The sequence below is a fragment of the Chrysemys picta genome, chromosome 17 (genome assembly GCF_011386835.1).
Source record: "Chrysemys picta bellii isolate R12L10 chromosome 17, ASM1138683v2, whole genome shotgun sequence".
Classification (NCBI taxonomy): Eukaryota; Metazoa; Chordata; order Testudines; family Emydidae; genus Chrysemys; species Chrysemys picta.
The window spans coordinates 8,096,648-8,120,670 of NC_088807.1; the positions used below are offsets into that span (position 1 = coordinate 8,096,648).

Below are 24,023 nucleotides of genomic sequence, written 5' to 3' on the forward strand. Positions count from 1 at the left end.
ACTCCACTTTCCAAGGAAGGAATACGCCCCAGTAGTTCTGGCTCCCAGGACACAGCTATGCCGTGTCTGATGGGTGGGGCTGGAGAATCGCAGGGTGCCCCCAGGGCTATGCAAAGCCAGAGCAAAGGGAAAAGGCCACTCACCCCAAAGCCAGACCAGGAGGATGGGGATCTTTGTCTTCCCAGCTCCAGCGCAGGCAGCTGAGCTCCTGCCAAGGGGGTGCCCAGCTGGGAGCAGGAGGCACCCGGGAAACCCCATGTTCATAGCACACTCCTTGTGGGGCAGCGTGGCCAGGGGTTAGGGCAGGCGATCGTCCTTGTGAGAGAGGCAGGCTGAGCTCCGTGGGATGGTCATAGGCTGGGAGGCTGGGGAGATGGGGCAGGCACCCAAGGGGGCAGGGACCCAAGGGACCGGGGGTGTGACAGGCCTCTCACTGCAGAGACCCCTCCCTCCGTGCCCCCCCCCCGATGTGATCCAGTGGGTTCATGCGACTGAGCCCACAGAGGAGAAGTGACCTGCGCTGTGGCTTTATTTCTATCACTGGATTGTGAAATACATGTTCCTGAAACATGCTGAGCAAACAAACCCTGTTATATCCTTGGGGTCAACAGTTTTAGAAAGTATCAGAGGGGCAGCCATGTTAGTCTGGATCTGTAAAAAGCAACAGAGGGTCCTGTGGCACCTTTAAGACTAACAGATGTATTGGAGCATAAGCTTTCGTGGGTGAATACCCACTTCATCTGACGCATGTAACGGAAATTTCCAGAGGCAGGTATAAATATACAGGCAAGAATCAGTCTGGAGATAACGAAGTTAGTTCAATCAGGGAGGGTGAGGTCCTCTGCTAGCAGGGCCGGCTCCAGGGTTTTTGCCGCCCCAAGCGGCGCAAAAAAAAAAAAAAAAGCTGCGATCACGATCTGCAGCGGCAATTTGTCGGGAGCTCCTTCGCTCCGAGCGGGAGTGAGGGGCCATCCGCCGAATTGCCGCCGAATAGTTGGACGTGCCGCCCCTCTCCAGAGTGGCCGCCCCAAGCACCTGCTTGGCAAGCTGGTGCCTGGAGCCGGCCCTGTCTGATAGCAGTTGAGGTGTGAACACCAAGGAAGGAGAAACTGCTTCTGTAGTTGGATAGCCATTCACAGTCTTTTTTTAATCCTGATCTGATGGTGTCAAATTTGCAAATGAACTGGAGCTCAGCAGTTTCTCTTTGGAGTCTGGTCCTGAAGTTTTTTTGCTGTAAGATGGCTACCTTTACATCTGCTATTGTGTGGCCAGGGAGGTTGAAGTGTTCTCCTACAGGTTTTTGTATATTGCCATTCCTGATATCTGACTTGTGTCCATTTATCCTCTTGTGTAGTGACTGTCCAGTTTGGCCAATGTACATAGTAGAGGGGCATTGCTGGCACATGATGGCATATATAACATTGGTGGACATGCAGGTGAATGAACCGGTGATGTTGTAGCTGATCTGGTTAGGTCCTGTGATGGTGTTGCTGGTGTAGATATGTGGGCAGAGTTGGCATTGAGGTTTGTTGCATGGATTGGTTCCTGAGTTAGAGTTGCTATGGTGTGGTGCGTGGTTGCTGGTGAGAATATGCTTAAGGTTGGCGGGTTGTCTGTGGGCAAGGACTGGCCTGCCTCCCAAGGTCTGTGAAAGCGAGGGATCATTGTCCAGGATGGGTTGTAGATCACTGATGATGCATTGGAGAGGTTTAAGCTGGGGACTGTAGGTGATGGCCAGTGGAGTTCTGTTGGTTTCTTTCTTGGGCTTGTCTTGTAGCAGGAGGCTTCTGGGTACACGTCTGGCTCTGTTGATTTGTTTCCTTATTTCCTTGTGTGGATATCGTAGTTTTGAGAATGCTTGGTGAAGATCTTGTAGGTGTTGGTCTCTGTCTGAGGGGTTGGAGCAGATGCAGTTGTACCTCAGCGCCCACATATCTACATCAGTCACTACATAAGAGGATAAATGGACACAAGTCAGATATCAGGAATGGCAGGGGACGGGAGGCAGAAGAGGCAGGGCGGAGCCTCGGGCAGGGGGGAGGGGCCAGGGGCTAGCCTCCCCTAAGGACACATTCACCCGCCACCCCTGCATGTGCCTCCCAGGAAACCCACTTCACGGGTATTATCCCAGCCAATTCTTTGAAGTGCTTAACAGTCCCCCAAGGTTTACATTAGTCACGTCTCCTCGAAAAGTTATACAGTTTTACACCAACACAAAACAATTGCATTGGAATACAATGGACCCCAAAGGTATTCAAATTCTTTCAGTAAGGTTTAATTTACTTCAGGCAGGTTTGTCCAGAATATTATCCTTTGTTACAAGCCCATCCAATCGTTATTTTGTTCACCAATTAGGCCTAATTTCTGACACACCAATTTTGGTCCATTGATTTCCAGTCCCTACCCTTCCCTTATTCATCAGTGACACTGCTAACGCAGTTCTTTGGTAGCATCTGTAGCCCTTTTATTTGAACTAATCCTGCCTTTGTCTCCTTTTCATACCCCTTCTATCAACTTTCATTGTTACAGGTTATTGTAACAGTTTAGGAACATTCACCTACTTCCCACAGTTAAGCTCACAAGCAGGGTAAATCTGTAGTTCCCAATGTGACAGATCAGGTAAATCCCTGCAATATATTTAAGAACATAAGAACCGCCATACTGGGTCAGACCAATGGTCCGTCTAGCCCAGTATCCTGTCTTCTGACAGTGGCTCGTGCCAGGTGCTTCAGAGGGAATGAACAGAACAGGACAATTTATTGAGTGATCCATCCTCTGTTGTCCAGTCCCAGCTTCTGGAAGACAGCAGTTTAGGGAACCCAGAGCATGGGGTTGCATCCTGGACCATCTTGGCCAATAGCCATCCATGGACCTATTCTCCATGAACTGATCTAATTATTTTTTTAACCCACTTATACTTTTGGCCTTCACAGCATCCCCTGGCAATGAGTTCCACAGGTTGACTGTACGTTGTGTGAAGAAGTATTTCCTTTTGTTTGTTTTAAACCTTCTGCCTATTAATTTCATTGGGTAACCCCCTTGATTCTTGTGTTAAATAACAATTCCTTACTCACTTTCTCCACATCAATCATGATTTTATAGACCTTTATCATATCCCCCCTTGGCTGTCTTTTTTCAAAGCTGAACAGTCCCAGTCTTTTTAATTTCTCTTTATATGGAAGCTGTCCCATGCCCCTAATCATTTTTGTTGCCCTTCTGTGTACCTTTTCCAATTCTAATATATCTTTTTTGAGATGGGGCAACTAGAACTACACACAGTATTGAAGGTGTGGGCATACCATGGATTTCTATAGTGGGATTATGATATTTGCTGTCTTATTATTAATCCCTTTCCTAATGATTCCTAACATCGTTCAGTCGTTGCAGTGTTTGTTTCGCTGGCTTCCTGCTTCTGATGTACTTAACAAAATAATTGCTGTTACATGTACTACAACCACCGCTGCTCCCCACTGCTGTACATAAATCTATCTGGATGTCTTGAGTGATCCGCTACCTTTGCACCCAGTGGGCAATTCACCATCTGGGTCTCTCAATCATCTCAAACCCAACACATCTGCTTCTGTATTTCTAATCATCTCTAATAAGTGAAACCCCCATCACTACTACCTGTCTCTTCCTAATAACTGGGGTCCCCACCCCCAGAGTGGTAACCTTAGTGCAAGAGGACACCTTAACATCATCTAGAAGGAGGGTCCCAACTATGGGATTGTTTCCCTCTGCTCCAGTTTGATCTTCTCCTTCCCTGAGACTTTCATCCTCCTCAACAGCAGAGTGTCAGACTGGGCGTGGGACCATTCTACTGTGTCCCTCAAAGTCTCCCCTGTGTGCCTCTCTGTCTCCCTTATCTCCGCCAGTTCAGCCAGTCTGGTCTCAAGATCCTGTACTCAACCTCTGAGGGCCATGCGTGGCTTGCACCAAATGCACGCAGATGCCACCCCCACCACGAGGCAGGTAACTGTACAGGCTGCATTCAGTGCAATAAACTGGATAGCTTCCACTCTGCTGCTGGACGTCTGCCTGCATTATTTTTAGTCCTGAAGGGTTTATTTGTTAGGTGTTTGGGGGCGGGGGGTTATTGGCCCGAGTGTAGAGTATCTGCCTCTCACACTCCCTCTCTAAACGCCTATTTGCTGCTCAGCACCCAGCCTCCAAAACAGCCCACACTAGAAACTGCAAGCAAGCACAGGGCAAGCAAACAAGCCTACAACAAACAAACTAACACACAACAAACTCTCCCCAAGGATCACATAGTCTCTCCTTGCCCTGGAGAACTCCCTCACAAAACTCCCCTGTTTGCTGCTACTGTTCACTAGCTCCTCTGTCACTTAGGAGCTGGCCATGCAGGTGAGAGCCTCCTTAGGAAGCTCTCAGCCTAGCATAGCAATTACTTCATTAAATATCTTTGGAGTCCGTTGTATGAAATGCAAAGGTTACATAGCGTTGTGGGCCTGGATGATGAAAGGACACATTGAATTATGTGGCAGACAAGAATGGTTATTTGAAACAATACGTGTGAAGTGGATTTCCTGGGAAATATCTACAGGGAGGCGAAAGCAAATTCCTTCCCCCCAGGTTATGCTAAAACCCAGCCAGGGCCCATTGTCTGCTGATCACCTGTTCCTGGAGTCTGGAGATCAGAAGCCCAAGCCCAAGGAAAGAGTGACTCATTCATGGAGGTCTTTGTTCTGAACCGAGGCTGTTATGAACTTATAACCACAGGAAAACCCCTTTGTGCGGTTAGAAGGACTGACTCCTCCCACAGCCCCTGCTGGAACGGGGGCTGATCTCTGGTGAGCTTGTTAGCTTAACAAGTGCTGGGTGGTACCTTATAACTGCGGCAGTTACGCTGTTTATTGTCTCTAAAGAGAAAGCAAAGCGCAGGTGCTGGACTGCTCAGGCAGTCTGGCTTGTTCGGGATATCACAGTGTAGGTAGGTAACTGCAGCCTGGAAAACCCACTGGCAGTAGCTATTTACCGGTCATTGATTCTTAAGCACCCTTAATGGCTTCCACTTAATATGTTTATGTCAATAATACAAGTTTATATCTTATTCTCCTAACTCCAGACATAGGAATAATACATGCAAACAAATAGGATGAACTCACTGAGTAGCTCATAAGTTTTGTAATGATACCTTACAAGAGACCTTTTGCATAAAGCATATTCCAGTTACATCATATTCACATTCATAAGCATGTTTTTATAAAGCGTATGGAGTGCAACGTCACAGGAGGAAAAGGGGGAAATACACAGAAGGAAGGGTGCCCTCTGTGGCCAGGAGTGGGGTGCCTGCCGGGACATGGACAAAAGACCGTGGGCCTGGGTATCAGTGCAGAATCTGTGGCCATCTCTGTATCTGCGTAAGGGTAATAATCGCGAGTGTTCATGTAGTGGGGAGGCTGTGAGTCAGGATCGAGGGACGTTGTCAGAGCTATGGGCGGGAGCCCAGGGCTGGAATAGCAGGGAGCTATGAGTCGGGATTGAGGGACATCAGCAGAATTGAAGCCCAAGGCTGAGGGGACAGACAGTCCTGCACTCCAGACCCCTCTGAGGCAGGGACAGCATCAGGATCCGTCCCCCATACTGCGTGAGCCCATCTTGCGACCCATCCCCACCCCAACATAGTCTCAGGGGTGGCTGTCTCTGACCCTCAGGCAGCCCTTGTCTAGCGCTAGGGGAAGGCAGCAGTCTCAGGGATGATCTCTGAGGGCCGCCCCAGCCGTCTCACGCTGCAGACTGGGCCCAGATCCCCCTGCTCCTGCCATGGCCCAGCCTGGGGGTGGCTCTCAGAGAGCGTCATCTGCTCTGCCAGCCAGGAGTCTCATTGTCAGGATCCTAAGCGGGGGTCTCTGCTGCTGTTGGGCCTGCTGCTCCCTGAGGCGTAGGATGGGGTCCCTGGGGTTGTCAGCTCCTCCAGGTGCACGAGGCCTGCAAAGCAGGGGGACAGAGAAACCCACCAGAGCTCAGAGTCCCTGGAGCCTGTGCCACTGGGCATACACAGGTGCTTTGTGCCCATGACCCTCCAACCCCAGGGCAGGGCCATATGGACGAGGCATCCACACACTGGGACCATGGGCACAAACACAGCTGGCCAGCACAGGTGCAGGGACCCTGCTGCGGCCAGCAGAGGGAGCGCAACCTGCATGGGAGCAGTAGGCTGTTACCCCAGAGAGTGGTGCAGTGAATGGGCACTGAGACTCCCCCTCCAGTAGCTGGGGAGAGACAAGGGGGAAACTGTCAGGAGCAGAGGGGCCCGTGCACCCCAAAGCTTCCCAGCCCAACAGTGCCTGCAGGAAAGTGGTGCCGGGCGGGGCAGAGTCCAGAGCAGTTAGAGCCAGACGCAGCAGTGACATGTGCTGGGACCCAGGGGAACGGGGGAGGCCCAGGCCGGCTGCCCATCGGCTGCTCTGCCCTGCTCCTAACCCTGTGCTGCAGGGAGCTGGGGGGCTCAGTAAGGGGTGCTCTGACCTCACAATCAGTGCTGACCCCAATGCTCCACCCCCACTGTCCTCCATCCTGCACTCTCTCTGGGGGAAAGACTCCATCCTCTGCCCCCCACAGCATCAGTGTCTGGGAGCTCCCTCCCCATTTCCAGCAGAGCCATATAGACCCTACCCCCGGCCCATCCCTTCTGGCTTGAGGGACGATGGGAGTGGGGGAGCTGAGCCCTAGGACTGTGAACCCTGTGGCCTGCACCACACAGGAGCTTGGGCAGTAACAGCTCCCCCACAGGCAGACCTGCCCCTGCCTCCCTGCCCCAGCCCCATCAGCCTTTGAGCTCTCAGGGAGCAGGAGCCACCCATGGGCTAGAGGCTGCCCAGGGATCAAACCCCTCCTGCCATGTTGAGCTCCAGGGGGGGCGTGTCCCACTCAGGGGCCAGTTGACTGCTCTGCCCCCAGAAACTCCCTGCTGTAGGGTCACCCAAGGGGCCCCTATGGAGGTGTCCCCCTGGGCTGGTTCATGGGGGAGCCCCTATCAGACCCAAACCGCCTGCTCAGCCAGAGGAGGAACCGAAACCAACTGTGGAGACTCCAGCCAGTATCTGAAGGGGAAGGAGCCGGGGAGCTGGGCTGGTGCCTTGGGGCTGGGGACAAAGTCACGGGATGATGAGCTGCCTCCAAGGTCACCCCTCCCCACTCCCGATCACGAGACGCCACTCCCCTCCCAGAGCTGGGGATATATCAGTAATGGACGGTGTGTGTGGATGCTGACCCTACTGTGTGAGGGCAACCCTGCCCCATGGTGTGTGACAGGGAGCAGAGCCCAGGCCCTGCTTGTCCCACTCTCCTGGCCTGGCAGCTCCCCAGCCCTGCCTCTCTCCCCTGGCACTGCATGTTCAGCATCAGGACAGGGTCTGACTTGGGACTCGGGCCTTATCCCCTGCCACTCAGGGCGTCCATGGCCCACCACAGCCCAGCTGCCTGCACAGCACGGCCACATCACCTCTGGCAAAGCAAACACAGCTGCTGGGACGCCTGTTCCGGGGCTGGGCGGGGAGACCCCAGGGGCTGCAGGGACTGAAGGCCCAGCTCAGCGCGAGGCATTGCCAGCAAGTGCAGAACAGGGCAGAATGGGTTTTCCCGAGACACTAACCCTGGGCCCTTCTCCCGCACCTCCCTCCTGCCACATGCTGCACAGACAGGTCACTGAGCCCCAGGAAATGGCGCCGCATCAGTGCCCCTGCTTTACAGAGGGAAACTGAGGCATAAAGACAGGACCTGACTTACCCCAGGTCACACAGTGAGTCTTGTGCAGAGCAGGAATTAGAACCTCCCCCCACCCATTCTAACCGCTAGACCCCACCGCTCCCAGAGCTAGGGATGGGGGGTCAGGAACAGGGTCCTATGAGGTTGGCCCCAGCCCCCGGCTGGATTTAAGGGAATTTCCCTTCACACCCAAAGTGCCAGCTCAGCCTAGGAGGAGGAAGCGAAACAGCTGTGGAGACTGTGGCAGAGTCAAGGGGTCGGAGCTGCCTCTGAGGCCATCCTGTATCCCCTGACATTGTAACCAGGAGACCCCACTCCCCTCCCAGGAGTCCTGGCTCTCAGCCCCCCCTGCTCTAACCACTAGACCTTACTCCCCTCCCGGAGTGGGGCTAGAACCCAGGAGTCCTGGCTTCCAGCCCCCCCACTTTCCCCCGCGGGGGTCACTAGCAGTGACAATGTCTCTTTTCTTCACTTGTTGGCTGGTCTCACTACTTCTGCACTGTGCCCTGCTACTAGCATGACAATATTTTCCCTAAGAGAAAATGGGACAGCGCACAGGGCCTGCCCGAGCCCTTCCTGCCTCCCGCCTGCGCCAGCCTGAGGTTCCCCTCTGTACATCCTGTGCAGGGCCGGCCTGAGCCCCCCTGCCACCCACCCACGCAGGGCCACCTGAGATTCCCCTCCCACCCTGCGCAGGGCTGGCCTGAGCCCCTCTGCTGCCTGCCCGCATGGGGCAGCCTGAGGCCCCCCCTCACACCACTGTGCACGGGGCCAGCCTGCTCCTCGTTCCTGGGCAATGCCCCATGTTCCTGCCGGTGATCTGGCATATTGGCCTGGGGGGCGGGGGGAGCAAAGGGGATGAAAACAGCTGTCATGGAGCCCCAGGATCAGGGCTACGCCCCCAGCTTTGGAACTGTGCCTTGGAGGAACCCTTCAGTGTGCCAGCCCCAGAGGGGTCCCACTCGTCCGTCAGCCTCACCACCACTGAGACTGAGCCTCTGGGCTGCAGCCTCCTTCTCCTCCCCGCGAGCTCTGCCCAGAGCGTCCAGCTGAGGGACTGCCAGGGAGTCCCCGGGCGATGCTCTGGAACTGCTCCCCACAAAGCCAGTCAGGACTTTGGGGAGCCTCCTCTCCCTCGGAGCAGACTGTCTTCTGGGCAAGAAGCTCACACGGCTTCACCTTCTGGGTCTGCCCTTGGAGCATTCAGCATATGCCCCTCCGTGCGCTTCCCACAGCGAATCCGCCCCGGCGGGGTCCTGGGGAAGCCAAAGCGTTCTGCACCCCCCACTTCGCAGTCAGACGTGACTCTCAGCCAGCCAGTAAAACAGAGGTTTATTAGATGACAGGAACACGGTCTAAAACAGAGCTTGTAGGTACAGCGGCGAACAGGACCCCTCTGCCGGGTCCATTCTGGGGCCCAGCAACCCCAGCTAGCTCCAAACTCCCACCCCCGTCCAGCCCCTCCTTCTCTGGGCTTTGTCTTTTTTCCGGCCAGGAGGTCACCTGATCCCTTTGTCTCCAACACCTTCAGTTGGCACCTTTGCAGAGGAGGGGCCCAGGCCATCAGTTGCTAGGAGACAGAGTGTCGGACATTTATGTACCCTGGCCCTTTGCTCCGCAGCAACCATACACCCTTATCCCACCCCCTAGATACTTAAGAACTGCATAGGGGAAACTGAGGAAAACATTAAGAACAGTCCCACTTCGTCACAGGGATACCTGGGAGAGCCTTGTCGCCCTTGCAGGGATTCCTGCACCTCAGCCGGGATTGACAGTGACTCCCGGTGGCATTTTCAGAGCAGTCGGGTTTGTTAGGCTCTGGCACGCAGCACAGGGAGTCCTTGGGGCAGTGTAGAGAGAGGAAGGGTCCAGAGGAGCTCGTTCTGGTCAACCCCGAGCCCAGCCGAGCCGGAGCGAACCCCATTTTCAGGCTCTGTCTCTCTCTGTCTGACTGCCTTGTTCAGTTCCCAGGTGCAAGAGCTCTTCCTCCAGAAGCCAAGACTTATCCCCCCACCTCTCCGTTCTTTGTTCTCCTGCTGGGGTCTGTGCCCAGCTTTCCTGCTGAGAGCATCAATGCAGGAGTCATTGGCACTGCCACGTTGTCTCTTTGGTCCCCTGGCTGATCTACGATTCTATTCATTCCTGCACACACACACGGTGCCAAGTCGAATGCCTTACAGAAATCTAGAGAAACAAGGTGGGTGAGGGAATATCTTTCATTGGCCCAGCTTCAGTTGGTGAGAGAGACAAGCTTTGGAGCTCACACAGAGCTCTTCTTCAGGTCTGGGCTCGGTGTGGTTGGAAAGCTTGTCTCTCTCACCAAGAGAAGTTGGTCCAATAAAAGACATTTCCTCACCCACCTTGTCTCTCTCGTATCCTGGGATCGACGTGGCTGCAACTACACTGCATACAAAAATGGCAGCTGTCTAAGCAGAGCACATAAGGGCTATGCCCTTAAGCAACCAAACCTCTCATCTCATCAGAATAAGACACCAAGTGAGTCTGACTAGAACTCACTGGTCACAGAGTGCCCACAGTGCTGTAGTTGGTGGGGGGGATCAGAGTGAGCAGAGGGGCTCTCACAGCGACGTATACACCTCAGCCTGCAGCACAGTGCCCTAGCACCACGCTGGGGCATTGGGGTCAGCATTGACTCTGAGAGAGGGCAGCCCCCTCCTGTGGTCCCTGTCACGGAGTGTGGGGGGACACCAGGCCCTGCACCCCCGGCTTCCTGCGATTCACCATGACTCTCAGCCAGCCAGTAAAGCAGAAGGTTTATTTAGATGACAGGAACACAGTCCAAGACAGGTCTTGAATAGGGTTACCATACATCCGGTTTTTCCCGGACATGTCCGGCTTTTCGGCACTCAAACCCCCGTCCGGGGGGAATTGCCAAAAAGCCGAACATGTCCGGGAAAAATACCTTCCGGGCACTTCCCCTCCCGCAGTGGCTCTGCTCCTCCCCTGACTCTTCGGCTCTGTTTAAGAGCCGAGCGCTACGGGCTTTGGGCAGCCCCCATGCCTCCGGACCCTGCGCCGCCGGAGCCCGGGAGGGGAAGTGCCCAGCTGGGGGCGCAGGGTCCGGAGGCAAGGGGGCTGCCCGAAGCCCAAGCACTACCGGCTTCACGGTTTGCCGGGCAGCCTCCAGACCCTGTGCCCCCGGCTGGGCGCTTCCCCTCCCAGGCTCCAGCTGCGCTGGGGAAGCGCCCGGCCGGGGGCGCAGAGTCTGGGGGCTGCCCGGCAAACCGTGAAGCCGGTAGTGCTCGGGCAGCTCTTTTCGCTGGGAGTGGGAGGGGGGAGGGGGCGGGGTTGGGGCAGGGTTGGGGCAGGGCTGGGGGGTGGGAAATGGGCGGGTCCAGGGGGCCTCTTTTTTTATTTGTTAACTATGGTAACCCTAGTCTTGAAGGCACAGACAACAGGATCCCCCCACAGTTAGGTCCCTCTTGGGGTCCCAGGGCCCCACAGCCCCCTTGGGAGGTCAGAGCCCTGTCTGCCTCCCAGCCATTCTACCAGCCAGCTCCTGAAACTCTCTCTCCAGCCTTTGTTCAGTTTACCGGGCAAAGGTGTCACCTGACCTCTAATCCCTTCCTAGGTTCTCATGTTACATGCTCAGGTACTCTCCCTCGGTCAGTCTCCCCTACCCCAATGCAGACTATCCTAGCCACACTCCCCTGTCAGCATTCAAAGACCACAGTAAGAACAGTCCCAGTTCATCACATCTTTCCCCCCTTTGAGACCGAACTAAGCGGGGTCACTTTAGCCAGTGACCCGGGGAAGTTCGAACCTACCCATGTTTCCATGGATGCTCCAACATCCCTCCCATTCCTTGGTGAGAATTACACTGGGCCCTTTCAGTTTCACGCCCCCCCTTAGGTCGGGTGTGCTTGATGACACTTGTAGTTCGCATGTGGGAGCGTTTATGAGGCCTGTGCCTTTTTCCCACCCCAATACCCTTGGGGTGCCAACTGGGCTGGGGTCTTCTCCCAGCGTTTCAGTCTGGAGGTCGGTGATTCAGGCTCTCTTGGTTCAGAGCCCCCCTTTTTACCCTGGCCGCCCTTTGGAAAGGCTCCTCTATGTTGGGCAAGGGTCCTAAAGCCATTTTCCCCTTGTCCCAGGCCTTCCTCACCCTCTGACAGGGGTCACAGGATTGGCAGTACCGTCGGACCGTAATAAAGACCCCAGGCCAGTAAAAGTTTTGTAGCAGCCTCTGCTGGGTACGCCAGGTTCCCTGGTACCCTGAGAGGGGGGTGTCATGGGCCAGGCACAGCAGCTGGCGGCGATACTTCTGGGGTACTACCAGCTGCCTCCTGATCCCCCCGACTTAATTTTTCCTGGGGGAGCTCATTTTTGGTACAGGAACCCTTTCTCCCACAGGAACCTTTTCTGGACATCTCTCCCCATGGTCTGTACCGCACTGAGGTCGGCCAGGTCCCTTATCTTCCACAAGGAGGGATCTTTCTGCAACTCGGCCTGGAACTCAGCAGCTGGGACAGGGATGGCCACCTGCTCTTTCTCGCCAGCTGGGTTTCTACCCAGTCAACCCTTTGTGGGTTCGGTCTGCTTAGTCTGTTCCTGAGTCTGGGGCACTGGGACCGTATGTGGCCTCTTTGGCCACAGTGATAGCAGCCCATGTCCCGTGGGTCCCCTCGAGTGGGTCGGATGGCCCTGATGCTGGATGTTCCCCTTTGGTGGGGGTTTTCTGTATTTCCCCGCTGGGAGATCCCATGGTGACTCTCTCGCTGCGTTGTGGTGGGCCTGTTCCTTTGGGACTCCTCCCTGTTATCCCCTGCCCGACTGTTCACAAACTCGTCGGCCAGCTGGCCTGCATGCTGCGGGTTCTCTGGCTTTTGGTCCATCAACCATCGCCTCAGGTCAGATGGGCACTGCTCATACACGTGCTCCAGTACGAATAGGTCAAGCTGGTCCTCTTTAGTTTGGGCCCCAGCTGTCCACTTGCGGGCATACCCCTGCGTCCGGTTGGCTAGTTGTAGGTATGTGACCTCACGGGTTTTACGCTGACTCCGGAACCTTTGCCGGTACATCTCAGGGGTCAGCCCAAACTCGCGGAGCAGGGCCTTTTGGAACAGTTCATAGTCCCCTGTCTCCACCCCTTTTAGTCGGCTGTACACCTCCCTGGCTGTGGAGTCCAGTGAGAGGATGAGAAACTGGAGGCTATCTGCAGGGTCAACCTGGAGGAGCTCGCAGGTATTCTCAAAGGCCATCAGGAAGGTATCCATGTCCTCCCCCTCCTTACGCTGGGCCAGGAAGCACTTATCAAAGCTCTTTGCAGTCTTGGGTCCCCCCTTGCTCACCGCAGCCGGGGCCCCACTGCTCCTCAGCCTGGCCAGTTCCAGCTCATGCTGACGTTGGTCCCGCTTATGCTGACGTTGTTTCTCCTCCTGCTGACGTTTCTCCTTCTCTTCCTGCTCATGCTGACGTTGTTTCTCCTTCTCTTCCCGTGCCTGCTTCAGTTCTTGCTGCCTTAACTTGAGCTCTTTCAGTCTCAGCTCCCTGTCATATTCCAGTTGCATCCACTTCTGGGACGGGGAGCTCCGCCGGGACGATCCCCTGCTGGCCGCCGGGGTCAGGGTGCCCTTGGTATTTGCTGGGCTTCCCCCAACCCCTCCCCTAGGCATAGGTAGGCAGGGTCTCGGGATGTCCTCGGCAGCAATCTGACCCCTCCCAGCCATGTCAGGCCCCCGGGCCCACACTGCATCCGCCGGGCGGCTTCTCTCAGGGACAGGGCTCGGTTCATCCAAGCGATCCCTCTCCTCCAGCTGGGCAATGAGCTGTTCTTTGGTGGACCTCCCAATGCGCAGCCCCCTCTGCCTGCACAGCTCCACCAGGTCGCTCTTAAGGCGTTTAGCATACATCCTCCTGCTGGCCACTCGCCGGCCTGTGCTCTCCGCTTTCCACCGTTCCAGGGAGACCCCAAGTGTGCCAGCCCTTCTTCAGGTCACCACCTCTCTGCCAGGGTCGAGCTGCAGACTCTTCCGCCCCAGGACTGCTCGCTGCAATCCCCCGGGGGACCCTGTTATTGCAACAGTCCTTCTCACTGGTCACACACTCCCAGGGGTTAATCGCCCCCTGAACCGTCTCTCTCTGACTCTTCAGCCCACCTGGTTCCTGTTGATCCCCCTTCGTTTTACTGCTCCCCAGTCACTTACTGCAGGAAGCGCCGTCCACGGGGTGCAGTAGATCCCACCACTGCCACCAGTTGTCACGGAGTGTGGGGGGACACCAGGCCCTGCACTCCCACTTCCTGCAATTCACCATGACTCTCAGCCAGCCAGTAAAGCAGAAGGTTTATTTAGATGACAGGAACACAGTCCAAGACAGGTCTTGCAGGCACAGACAACAGGATCCCCCCCCCCCAAGTTAGGTCCATCTTGGGGTCCCAGGGCCCCACAACCCCCTTGGGAGGTTAGAGTCCTGTCTGCCTCCCAGCCATTCCACCAGCCAGCTCCTGAAACTCTCTCTCCAGCCTTTGTTCAGTTTCCCGGGCAAAGGTGTCACCTGGCCTCTAACCCCTTCCTGGGTTCTCATGTTATATGCTCAGGTATTCTCCATCGGTCAGTCTCCCATCCCCCAATGCAGACTATCCTAGCCACACTCCCCTGTCAGCATTCAAAGCCCACAGTAAGAACAGTCCCAGTTCCTCACGGTCCCCAAACTGCTCCCTGCAGCAAGGCCCTTAGACACGACCTGGGGCTTTGTGGTAACGCAGGAGTCTGCAGGGAGAGCAGCCTCCACTGAGTCCCAGCACAGCATTTTGCATCAGGGTCAGAACTCACTGTGAGGGGAGAGCACCCCAATGAGTCCCCGAACTGCTTCTCACAGCACTCACAAGGGCATGACGAAGGAGGGTTACCTGAGCACACAATACCGGCATCTTCTCCGTGGTGACAGTTATGGTCTCCCCAAGGCTTAGCCCTGCATTCGGAGAGGGCAGCTTCAGTCCCTGTGCAGGTAACCTCATCCAGCCAAATTGGCCCAGATCCTTGTCCAAATCGACCCCTCCTGGGGCTGATAACGCCGTCCCACAGCCCAGCTGCCTGCACACGAATCCAGCAGCAGTTATGTCCCAGCTGTCATCACACACGGTTCCCCACTGGTGGTTGTGAAGCACCTCGACTCTCCCAGCGCAGCGACTCGGGCTGTTCACCAGTCGGAGCTGAGTTAGTTCTGGGATGCCTGAGTCTGCAAATACCCCAAGGGAATAAACGCTCAGGGATGGGCTAGAGGAAAGGAATATGGGGCTTTTCCCCTATCCTTTACTCTGGCTCCCTTTCAGTCCCAGTGTGGCAGACTGGCTGGCTTAGGGGGGCTGGGAATGGGACACTGGGGGGGTTCCTCTCTGGACATCACCAGCTCTGATCCAGCCCCATGCCTACGGGAATGGCTGACTCATGGGATGGAGAATGGGACACAGGGTCTTTCCCCCCGGTACAGTCTGTGCAAGGGGGATGAGCTAGGGTGACCAGATCACCAAAGACAAATATCGGGACGCGGGGGGGGGGGGGGGGGTGTGTGACGTGGGGGGGAGCGTGGCGGGGGGCGGGGCCAAAAAAAAAAAAAACACACCTTCCTCCGCAAGTGCTGGAGGGAGGCCCGGGAGACTCAGGGGAAGCGCGGGGCCGGGGTAGTGAGAGTTCGGCCTGGTCCCTTGCAGGCAGGACTCAGTTGGGTGGTAGGGCGAGGAGGGGGGCGGCCCGCGGGGCCAGGCGGTGGCTGTTGTTGTCCCCCCGGCCAGCGGGACTCGGGAGCAGCCGCTGCTGCAGCTCCCACTGCCGCGGGGGCAGGAAGCGGCCATGGCGCTCCGCGGCTGCGGCTCTGGCGCCCCCGAACCCCCCGAGCCGGGGCCTGCTGCAGGGACCCAGCAGCGCGCACGCTGGGCCCAGCCCCTGGCCAGTGTCTGGGCTGCTGCCCAGCTGGTGCTATCCTGCGGCGGCCCCGGAGTGGGGGCAGCAGGCCCCAGCCCCCCCGTCCCGCAGGGGAACGAACGGGGCTGGGCTGCCGATGCCTCCACCCCGGGGCCGCCGCGGGATAGCACCAGCTGGGCAGCCCAGACGTGCCTAGCCAGGGGCTGGGCCCAGCGTACGCGCTGCTGCAGGCCCCGGCTCGGGGGGTTCGGGGGCGCCAGAGCCGCCGAGCGCCATGGCCGCTTCCTCCCCCGTCGCCTGGCCCCGCGGGCCGCCCCCCTCCTCTCCCAACCACCCGAGTCCTGCCTGCTCGGGGCCAGGCCGGACTGTTACTCACCCCGGCCCCGCGCTGCCTCTGAGTCTCCCGGGCCTCCCTCCAGCGCTTGCGGAGGGCGGGGGAATGGTGAGCCCGGGGAAGAGGCGGGGATTCGGGGAGGGAGCCAATCGGGGGAGGAGGGGGCGGAGTCGGGGCGGGGGGGGGGGGGCGCGAGCACTTCCGGGCTCGAGGCTCGGGGCATTTCCTTGTTTGTCCGGTTGTCCCGACCGCACGTCGGTCGGGACGCGGGACAAACAAGGAAATATCGGGACGGTCCCGATAAAATCGGGACGTCTGGTCACCCTAGGATGAGCTGACGCAGTACGCTGGAGGAAGGAGACCTGGAGCTTTTCCCCTGGAGGGCACCGGTTCCCGTTTGGCCCCAGCTCAGGCAGGGGCAGTGGCTGGTGTGGGGGGAACAGGCACTGGGCTTTCACATCTGGGGCCCTGGGTCCAAACTGGTAGTGAGTGGAAGTCGCAGCCATTGAAGCTCTCTGATGCCCAAAATGTGAAATGAGCTGCTGGGGTTAATTCCCCTCCGTGACAGGACCGACAGGTGAACAGCCCGAGTCGCTGCGCTGGGAGAGTCGAGGTGCTTCACAACCAGCAGTGGGGAACCGTGTGTGATGACAGCTGGGACATAACTGCTGCTGGAGTCGTGTGCAGGCCAGGCCAGCCCTCAGTCTGAGTGGTTCCCAGCCGAGGGGCAAAGGACAAAACTCGTCAGGAGACTGAACTGCCCTTTACCCCTGCCTGGGCTCCCTCCCCGTCTGCGCCCCGATGACCCTGCCTGACTGGAGCCAACAGCAGCAGCCTCGCGGGGCTGTAGTTCTGCTCCCCAAAGACTCCACTGGGGCTGACTCGGCTCCTCTATATTCCACAGTGCCCGGACAGACAGGGCCGGCCCTGGGCTGAACTGAGCACCCTCCTGTGGTGACAGCACCTTGGCAGCTCAGCTCCTGGCACCCAACCCCCACCTCTGACAGGCCCCAGCTAGCATGAGGGTGCCCCAGTGTAGGTACACAGCGCCTCCATTTGCCAGTTGCAGGGGTGGGGCCACTCACTAGCCACAGCCAGGGCTAAGCTGAAAAAGCTCTAACAATAACTAAAGGGAAAAATATCTATTGGGGCAGATCATACCCCAGGGTAAATCTGGGGTCACCCCAGACTGACGCGGCTCAGCCAGCCACTGCCAGAGCCCAAATTTCAATCAGCCTTACTGGGCGAGGGTGAGCCCTTGAGAGGCTGGATGGCTGGGGCATTTCCACAGGTACCCAACAGCCAGGATGCCCTACGCTGTGCTCATTCTGCCACACAGCACCTTTGTTAACAATTCACTGGTGGGGAAACTGAGGCACATAGTGAGGAAATGATGGGCTGAGACCAGGGGGTGAGTCTGGCAGAGGCAGGATTTGAACCCAGGTCTCCAGTCCTACACTTGAATAACTAGATTAAATAACCTTAATTCTGCCCTTCCTCCCCCCAATTTTTGAGATAGCTGCACACTGCAACATGCACCCCACATATATGGACAGACTCTGCACCCTCTGCCTATGTTTGTATTTACCTGCCATGGGGAATCCTGTCATGGAAGCTGAAAGAAAGCAAAGACATGAGGTAAGTCTCTGTCTCCATGGCTGGACACCTTGGGGATCTCCAAACACTGGCTGATGTAAGCAGTGGCCTGAGTGAGCTCTCCCCTGCCATCTCTTGATGCACTGAGAGAAAAGACTTGGCTGCATGTTGTATTTCAGTGACCTCTCTACTGCCTCTCAGGGAGGTGGATTGACCCTCCTGTCGGCGTCGGTCGCATCTACACTTAAGCACTGTAGCTGCAGAGCTGCCACTGTAATGTTTCCAGTGCAGAAGAGCCCTAAGTAGCTAAAGACAAGACCTGGTGAGTGACATCAGAACCAGTGATACTGCACCAGCCCTTCCAAACCAAGCCACCTGCTTTCACATTGCCTGCATCTCTGAAGGACCCCCACTCCCTGCTCCCCTCAGGCCTAGTTGCCCCCCAACCTGGAGTGTGACATCCCCACACGCTGTGTAATGGAGTGCTAAACTGTATTATACCACTCAGCCACTAGGTAGCGATGTGTGTAAAATACCTTTTTAAAAGCTAACCTCAGCAGTACCGGGCCTAGGTCAGAAGGGCCCGATCCCCATGCTGGCTGAGTCGGCCAGGAAAGCTGCCCCTGCTCCACCCCTGCCCTGCCTCTTCCCACCCCTGCTCCGCCCCAGTCCTGCCCCCACTTAGTCACACATTACCACAACAGGAAAAGGCACAACACCACATTGAAAGTATGCGCAAATGGTGTGAGCCGAGTGTAAGGTTAAAAAAATCAGACAACTCTTGATGCCCAAAAGATTGCTGGAGTCAGAGAAGCAGCACTGGCGTCTTGTTCTTGAACGTCTCTTATCTATCGTTGAATATCTATCAACAAACAATCTTGCTTTTAGAGGAAGCGTTGAGAAATTATTCCAGCCCCAAAATGGCAATTTTCTGGGCCTCGTACAACTGCTGGGAAAATTTGACACAGTGATGAGTGAACATCTCCGAAGAGTAACTAAAAATGAAATACATGACCATTATTTGGGACCAAGAATTCAAAATGAACTGATCATGCTAATGAGTGATAAAGTGAAAGACAAAATTGTTTCATTGGTTACTTTGGCAAACTATTTTGCCGTAATTCTAGATTGCACTCCGGACATAAGTCATCAAGAACAGATGTCGTTAGTAGTGAGATTTTTCGACATTAGTGATTCAGCACAGATTACAGTTAAGGAATCGTTTATCACATTTTTAGAAGTAGAGGACACTACAGGTTTTGGACTTCTTCAAGCTCTCCTTAATGAACTAAAACGAATGGGATTGTCCGTAATGAACATTAGAGGACAAGGCTATGATAATGGTGCCAATATGAGAGGATGCATTTCTGGCGTGCAAGCTAGATTGCTGGCAGAAAATCCTCGAGTCTTTTTTGTTCCGTGTGCATGCCACAGCCTTAATTTGATTTTGTGTGATATGGCCAAGTCTTCTGTAGAAACTATTTCTTGTTTTGGTTTGCTGCAACGCATTTACGAGCTCTTTTCAGCTTCCACTCAACGATGGCAAATATTCAAAGCACATGTCAATGGTATTACCCTTAAGCCTCTATTTGAGACACGCTGGGAAAGCAGAATAGAAAGTGCAAAAACATTGCGATATCAATCTGAGGAAGTTTACGAAGCACTGGTTGCTCTTTTGGAAGAAGCCAGAGATCCAAAAGCTAAAAGTGAAACACAGTCATTGGCCTCTAAAATATCCAGCGTCAAGTTTCTAACGTCTGTGGTAATCTGGTATGACATTCTTGTTAAAATCTCAAGTGTAAGCAAAATAATGCAGCTTGATTCAACACTTCCCTTACAAAACAACACACGAGACTTTTTAGTGAAATACAGAGAAAACGGATTCAAAGAAGCACAGGTTACAGCAAGAGAGCTTGCACAGGCACTCGGCGTAGAACCAACATTTCCATGTCCGAACGTGACATGAGTTTCAAGGAAAAACGGCAAGTGGAAGATGAAGGAGCAGATGAGCCAATGGACAATCCAGAAAATTTTTTAATGTTGTGATGGATAAAGCAATATCTGCCATTGATGAAAGGTTTAATACCTTACGAGCGCACCATGAACAGTTTGGATTTTGGTATGACAGAACTAAATTCAACGAAATAGGAAAACAAGAGCAGCAAATGACAAAGTGCAAGAACTGAGAGAGCCTCCTGAAACACAGTGATAGTTTTGATTTAAATGGACTTGAGCTGTAAGAAGAATTGAGTACATTGTCATCAATGTTGCCACATGCAAAATTGGAGATGGATGTTGTACCAGCAAACTTGTTGACATATATCCTTATGTACACATTGCAACTCGTATTCTTCTGACAATTCCTGTAACAGTAGCATCAGGAGAACGGAGTGTAAGCAGAGTCAGGATGAGCTCTACCCTGACATCTGGTGGTGAATTATGGCGAGTGTGGAACAGAACTCGAGGGGCTGATCTTGTTTGCATAGGCACACCCACTCGCCTGGCATGAAACAACAGCAACTCAAAGTGGTTACTTGGGCTGGTGTGGGATCCCCAGTTTCTCTGTTATTGGGGCAGGAAGAATAAAGTTTTGTTACCCTGATTCTGTGAATCAAGGCCAGTGGAACTGTTGTATGACAGAAGGACTGAGGGAGTCCTTCACCATTACCTAAGTAGCACTTGCTTGACAAAGGGCAGGGGTTACAAAACCCAGTGAATGGAGAGAGGATGGGGACAGGTATTTGTATCTGATGGGATGGGCCCCTCTCTGAGGGGTTGAAACACCAATTGCACTATCCCCTCTCTCCACTGTTGAATATCAGAGCTAAATTTGATTCCATTAGAAGCCTAGTTGCTGACTGCTGAGCTGAATTCACTTTGGGCCAGTGGTGCACTAGCACTGGGGCTCCCCTACTACTATGAGTTGAAATTGCTAAGAGCTGAAATCACAAAAGAGCTGCGATCACTGAGGCTGTGTTAGCTAGTGGGGGAGCCTGAAGCTGTATTGCTAAGTGGCTGGCGGAGCAGCGAGCAGAGTGGAGCGGAGCAGCTGGAGGAGCAGCTAGCAGAGCAGAGCCTTGTGGGAGCGGCCCAAGGGACGGCTGAAGTGGAGCAGAGCAGAGCTGAGCTGAGCGGCTCACAGATCGGTGAGCAGAGTGGAGCAGCTGCCAGAGCAGTTTGTGGGACGGCGGGAGCAGCTCACGGGGCAGCTGGTGGAGTGGAGCGGCTCGTGGTGAAGGCTATGGTGGAACCCCATCGGCCTTGGATCACGTAAGGTGCCCCTTAACACCCTGCGTGCCCCCCCCCCCCGAACTCTGGGGCTGCACTGACCAGGGACAGAGACTTTGGGGTGTTGTTGGACTTTTGGGACTTTGGTGAACCTTGGGTTGCTGGTTTCAAGAACCCAAGGGAAAGGACACAGCCCAACTTGCTGGGGTGGGTTTTTTTGCTCATGGTTTGTGTTATGAATCCTGTTTGTGGTGTTTTTCATTTACCTCATGTTATTAAACATTTTCTGTTACACTCAGACTCCGTGCTTGCGAGAGGGGAAGTATTGCCTCTTAGGGGCGCCCAGGGGGTGGTATGTAATTGTCCCAGGTCACTGGGTGGGGGCTCGAGTGGTTTTGCATTGTGTTATTGAAACGGAACCCCTAGATACAGAACCCGGCCCTTGTTGCTGCCAACTTAGATGGGCAGAAGGGTTACAGGAGTTTCTCAAAACTAAAGCTCATTAAAAACTATCTCCATTTTACAATGAGTCAGGAACACTTGGTCTTGCTATTCTTGCAATTGAACAAGACATACGATGACGTTATTACTGATTTTGCAGCCAAAAAAGCCAGAAAGATTGCTTTTAATCCTCCTTCATTTTACTGCTCCCCAGTCACTTACTGCAGGAAGTGCCATCCATGTGATGCAGTAGATCCCACCACTGCAACCAGTTGTCACGGAGTGTGGGGGAGTCAGGGCCCTGCACCCCCCACTTCCTGCGATTCACTGTGACTCGCAGCCAGCCAGTAAAGCACAAGGTTTATTAGACGACAGTAACACAGTCTAAAACAGAGCTTGTAGGTACAGAAAACAGGACTCCTCAGTCAGGTCCATTTTGGGGGGTGGGGAGACCAGACCAAGACTCTCCAGCCAGCTCCAAACAGAAACTCCCTCCAGCAGCCTCACCCAGCCCACACGCACCCCGGCTCCTCCTCCAGCCTTTGTTCAGTTTCCCGAGCAGAAGGTGTCACCTGGCTCCACCCCTTCTGGGTTCAGGTTACGAAGGGCAGCTGCCATCCTTTACGTGCTGGCTGCCCAGTGTGATATGCCCAGTGTTAGCAGAAGACAGTAAAGTAGTAACACTCCTATGCAATAGTACTGGGTTAATACTCCTAACTCCCTATTTTGTCACTCCCCCTACTCAGAGAGACCCCCCGGCCTGCACTGCCCCTCCCCCGCACTGAGAGACAGACCCCCCCCCAGCAAGCACTGCCCGCCTCCCCTGCTGAGAGACAGACCACCACCCTGGCCTGAACTAACCCCCACTGAAAGACAACCCTTCCATCCTGCACTGCCCCCCTGCGCTGACAGACAGACCCCCCCTGGCCTGACTACCCCCCCCCCCCGCTAAGAGACAGACCCCTCCTGCTGCCTGCACTGCCCCCCTCACCCTCACTGACAGGCAGACCCCCAGACCCTCGGCCTACACTGCACCTTTGCTGAGAGACAGACGTCCCCCAGTCTGAACTCACCCCCACCCTGCACTGTCCCCAGCTGAAAGAGTGAAAGACAGACCCCAGCTGTCTGTACTGCCCCCCTGCTGAGAGACAGACCCCTGCCAGCCTGCACTGCCGGCTTGCTGAAAGATGGACCCCCGCTGCCTGCACTGCCCCCGTTCTGAGAGACAGACACGCCCAGCCTGAACTTCCCCCCGACCTCCAGTGCAGAGCTCTGTGGGATCCACCCTGAGATCATGCCCGTCTGCCCTCTCGTTGGCACTGAGCTCCAGGCTGCAGGTGTCAGTCTGAGCCCAGCCCCCAGTAAACAGGAAGGAGCTGGATCTGCGGCATCTGCTGGTCTGTCTGTTCTGGGGAGCCTGTTCACACTGGGCAGTGGCCTGTAACCCCCATAGCCCCAGCACGGGGTGCTCTGCAATGCAGGGCCCCCGGGGTCTGTGCTCTGTGTAACTGGCCGGCCCCCTCGGCCTGGCTGCCCAGTTTGCCCGTCTGCCCATTGTGGAGCCACAGGGTCTGATCTAGGTCACCAGTCTCCTGGGAGTGACCCCTTTAATGTGCTGGGAGCAGACGCCCCCCACACCCGTCCCCAGGGGCAGGGCCGTGCCCTCGGCACCAGCAACCCCGTCTCTCCCCACGGCTCCCTGCATGAGCCCAGCCCAACCTGCGGGAGGCTTGTTCTGGGCCCCTCCAGGGCGCCTGGCCGAGGGAGCCTTCCCAGCCACACCAGCAGCCTTGGCATAGAGAGCAGGGCTAATAGTCACCTGGCTGTGTGATTAGTCTGTGAACAAAAGTATTGCCAAGCCTAAAATGAACAAAGGTATTGTCAATGTTTGGCCTCAAACTTCCACTTTGCAGAGGTGAAAAGCTTTGCAGAAGTAAACTAAGACTTGCGGTCAAAACGCGCTGCAACCAGATAACACAATATGCTAACTCCTATGAAGTAAGATAAGTTGTGCCACCGGGCACAGCTTGTCTAACCCACATTAACCATATTTAAAAACAGTCGTCTACAAGGAAATAAGTAAGCATAAATCATACGGTCAAAGCGACAACGTTAACCATACTAAGAATTTGGCCTACCTTAATTGCGGGAGCGGATCTATGTATTTTGCTGCCCCAAGCATGGCAGTCAGGCAGACTTCAGCGGCATGCCTGCAGGAGGTCCGCTGGTAACGCAGATTCGGCGGCATTCCTGGGGGAGGTCTGCCAGTCCCGCACCTTTGGCGTATCCACCGCTGAATTGCCACCGAAGCCGCGGGACCGGCGGACCTCCCGCAGGCATGCCGCCGAAGGCTGCCTGACTGCCGCCCTCACAGCGACTGGCAGTCCGCCCCCCGCAGCTTGCCACCCCAGGCATGTGCTTGGTGCGCTGGTGCCTGGAGCCGCCCCCGCCTAATTGGTTGGTCTGTTTTAAAACACGGCCGACAGATCAGATAAAAAGTACGAAGGCACGGGACTGTGTGTGTGTTTCGGTCATAAGGGAAACCTGACCCACACCCCCTGAACCGAAGGGACGTGCACTTCTCCGTTGTCTGTACCTGGGCAGTGTGGAAAACAGCTGACTGAAGGGGAACGTATTTTCAGATGAATGCAGTATAAGTTTATGGAGTAAAGAAGTCTGGTTGCTCAAGCTGAATTGATCTCAAGTCTGTATCAATACTATAGTGTTAAGAATAGTAGTAAGTAGCTGATGAATAAAAACTTTACATGTACTTGCTTGTCTTCAGTATAACTTGCCATTTATATTAATCCTTA

At 55.1% G+C, this 24,023-nt stretch overlaps 1 protein-coding gene across 11 annotated transcripts in view; it reads right to left on the reverse strand.

Annotated features, from left to right (window-relative positions):
- LOC101937993 (deleted in malignant brain tumors 1 protein) overlaps window positions 1-24,023 on the reverse strand; it is a 179,975-nt gene that overhangs the window by 74,614 nt on the left and 81,338 nt on the right. For 2 of the 11 annotated variants that reach the window (XM_065570743.1, XM_065570739.1), the window contains exon 1: window positions 144-501. The exons of the other annotated variants lie outside the window; for them this stretch is intronic. In XM_065570743.1, coding sequence (XP_065426815.1) covers window positions 144-264 — 121 coding nt within the window. In that variant the 5' untranslated portion in view covers window positions 265-501. Of the gene's footprint in view, window positions 1-143; window positions 502-24,023 lie in introns of those variants that run through there. 11 annotated transcript variants of the gene reach the window in all.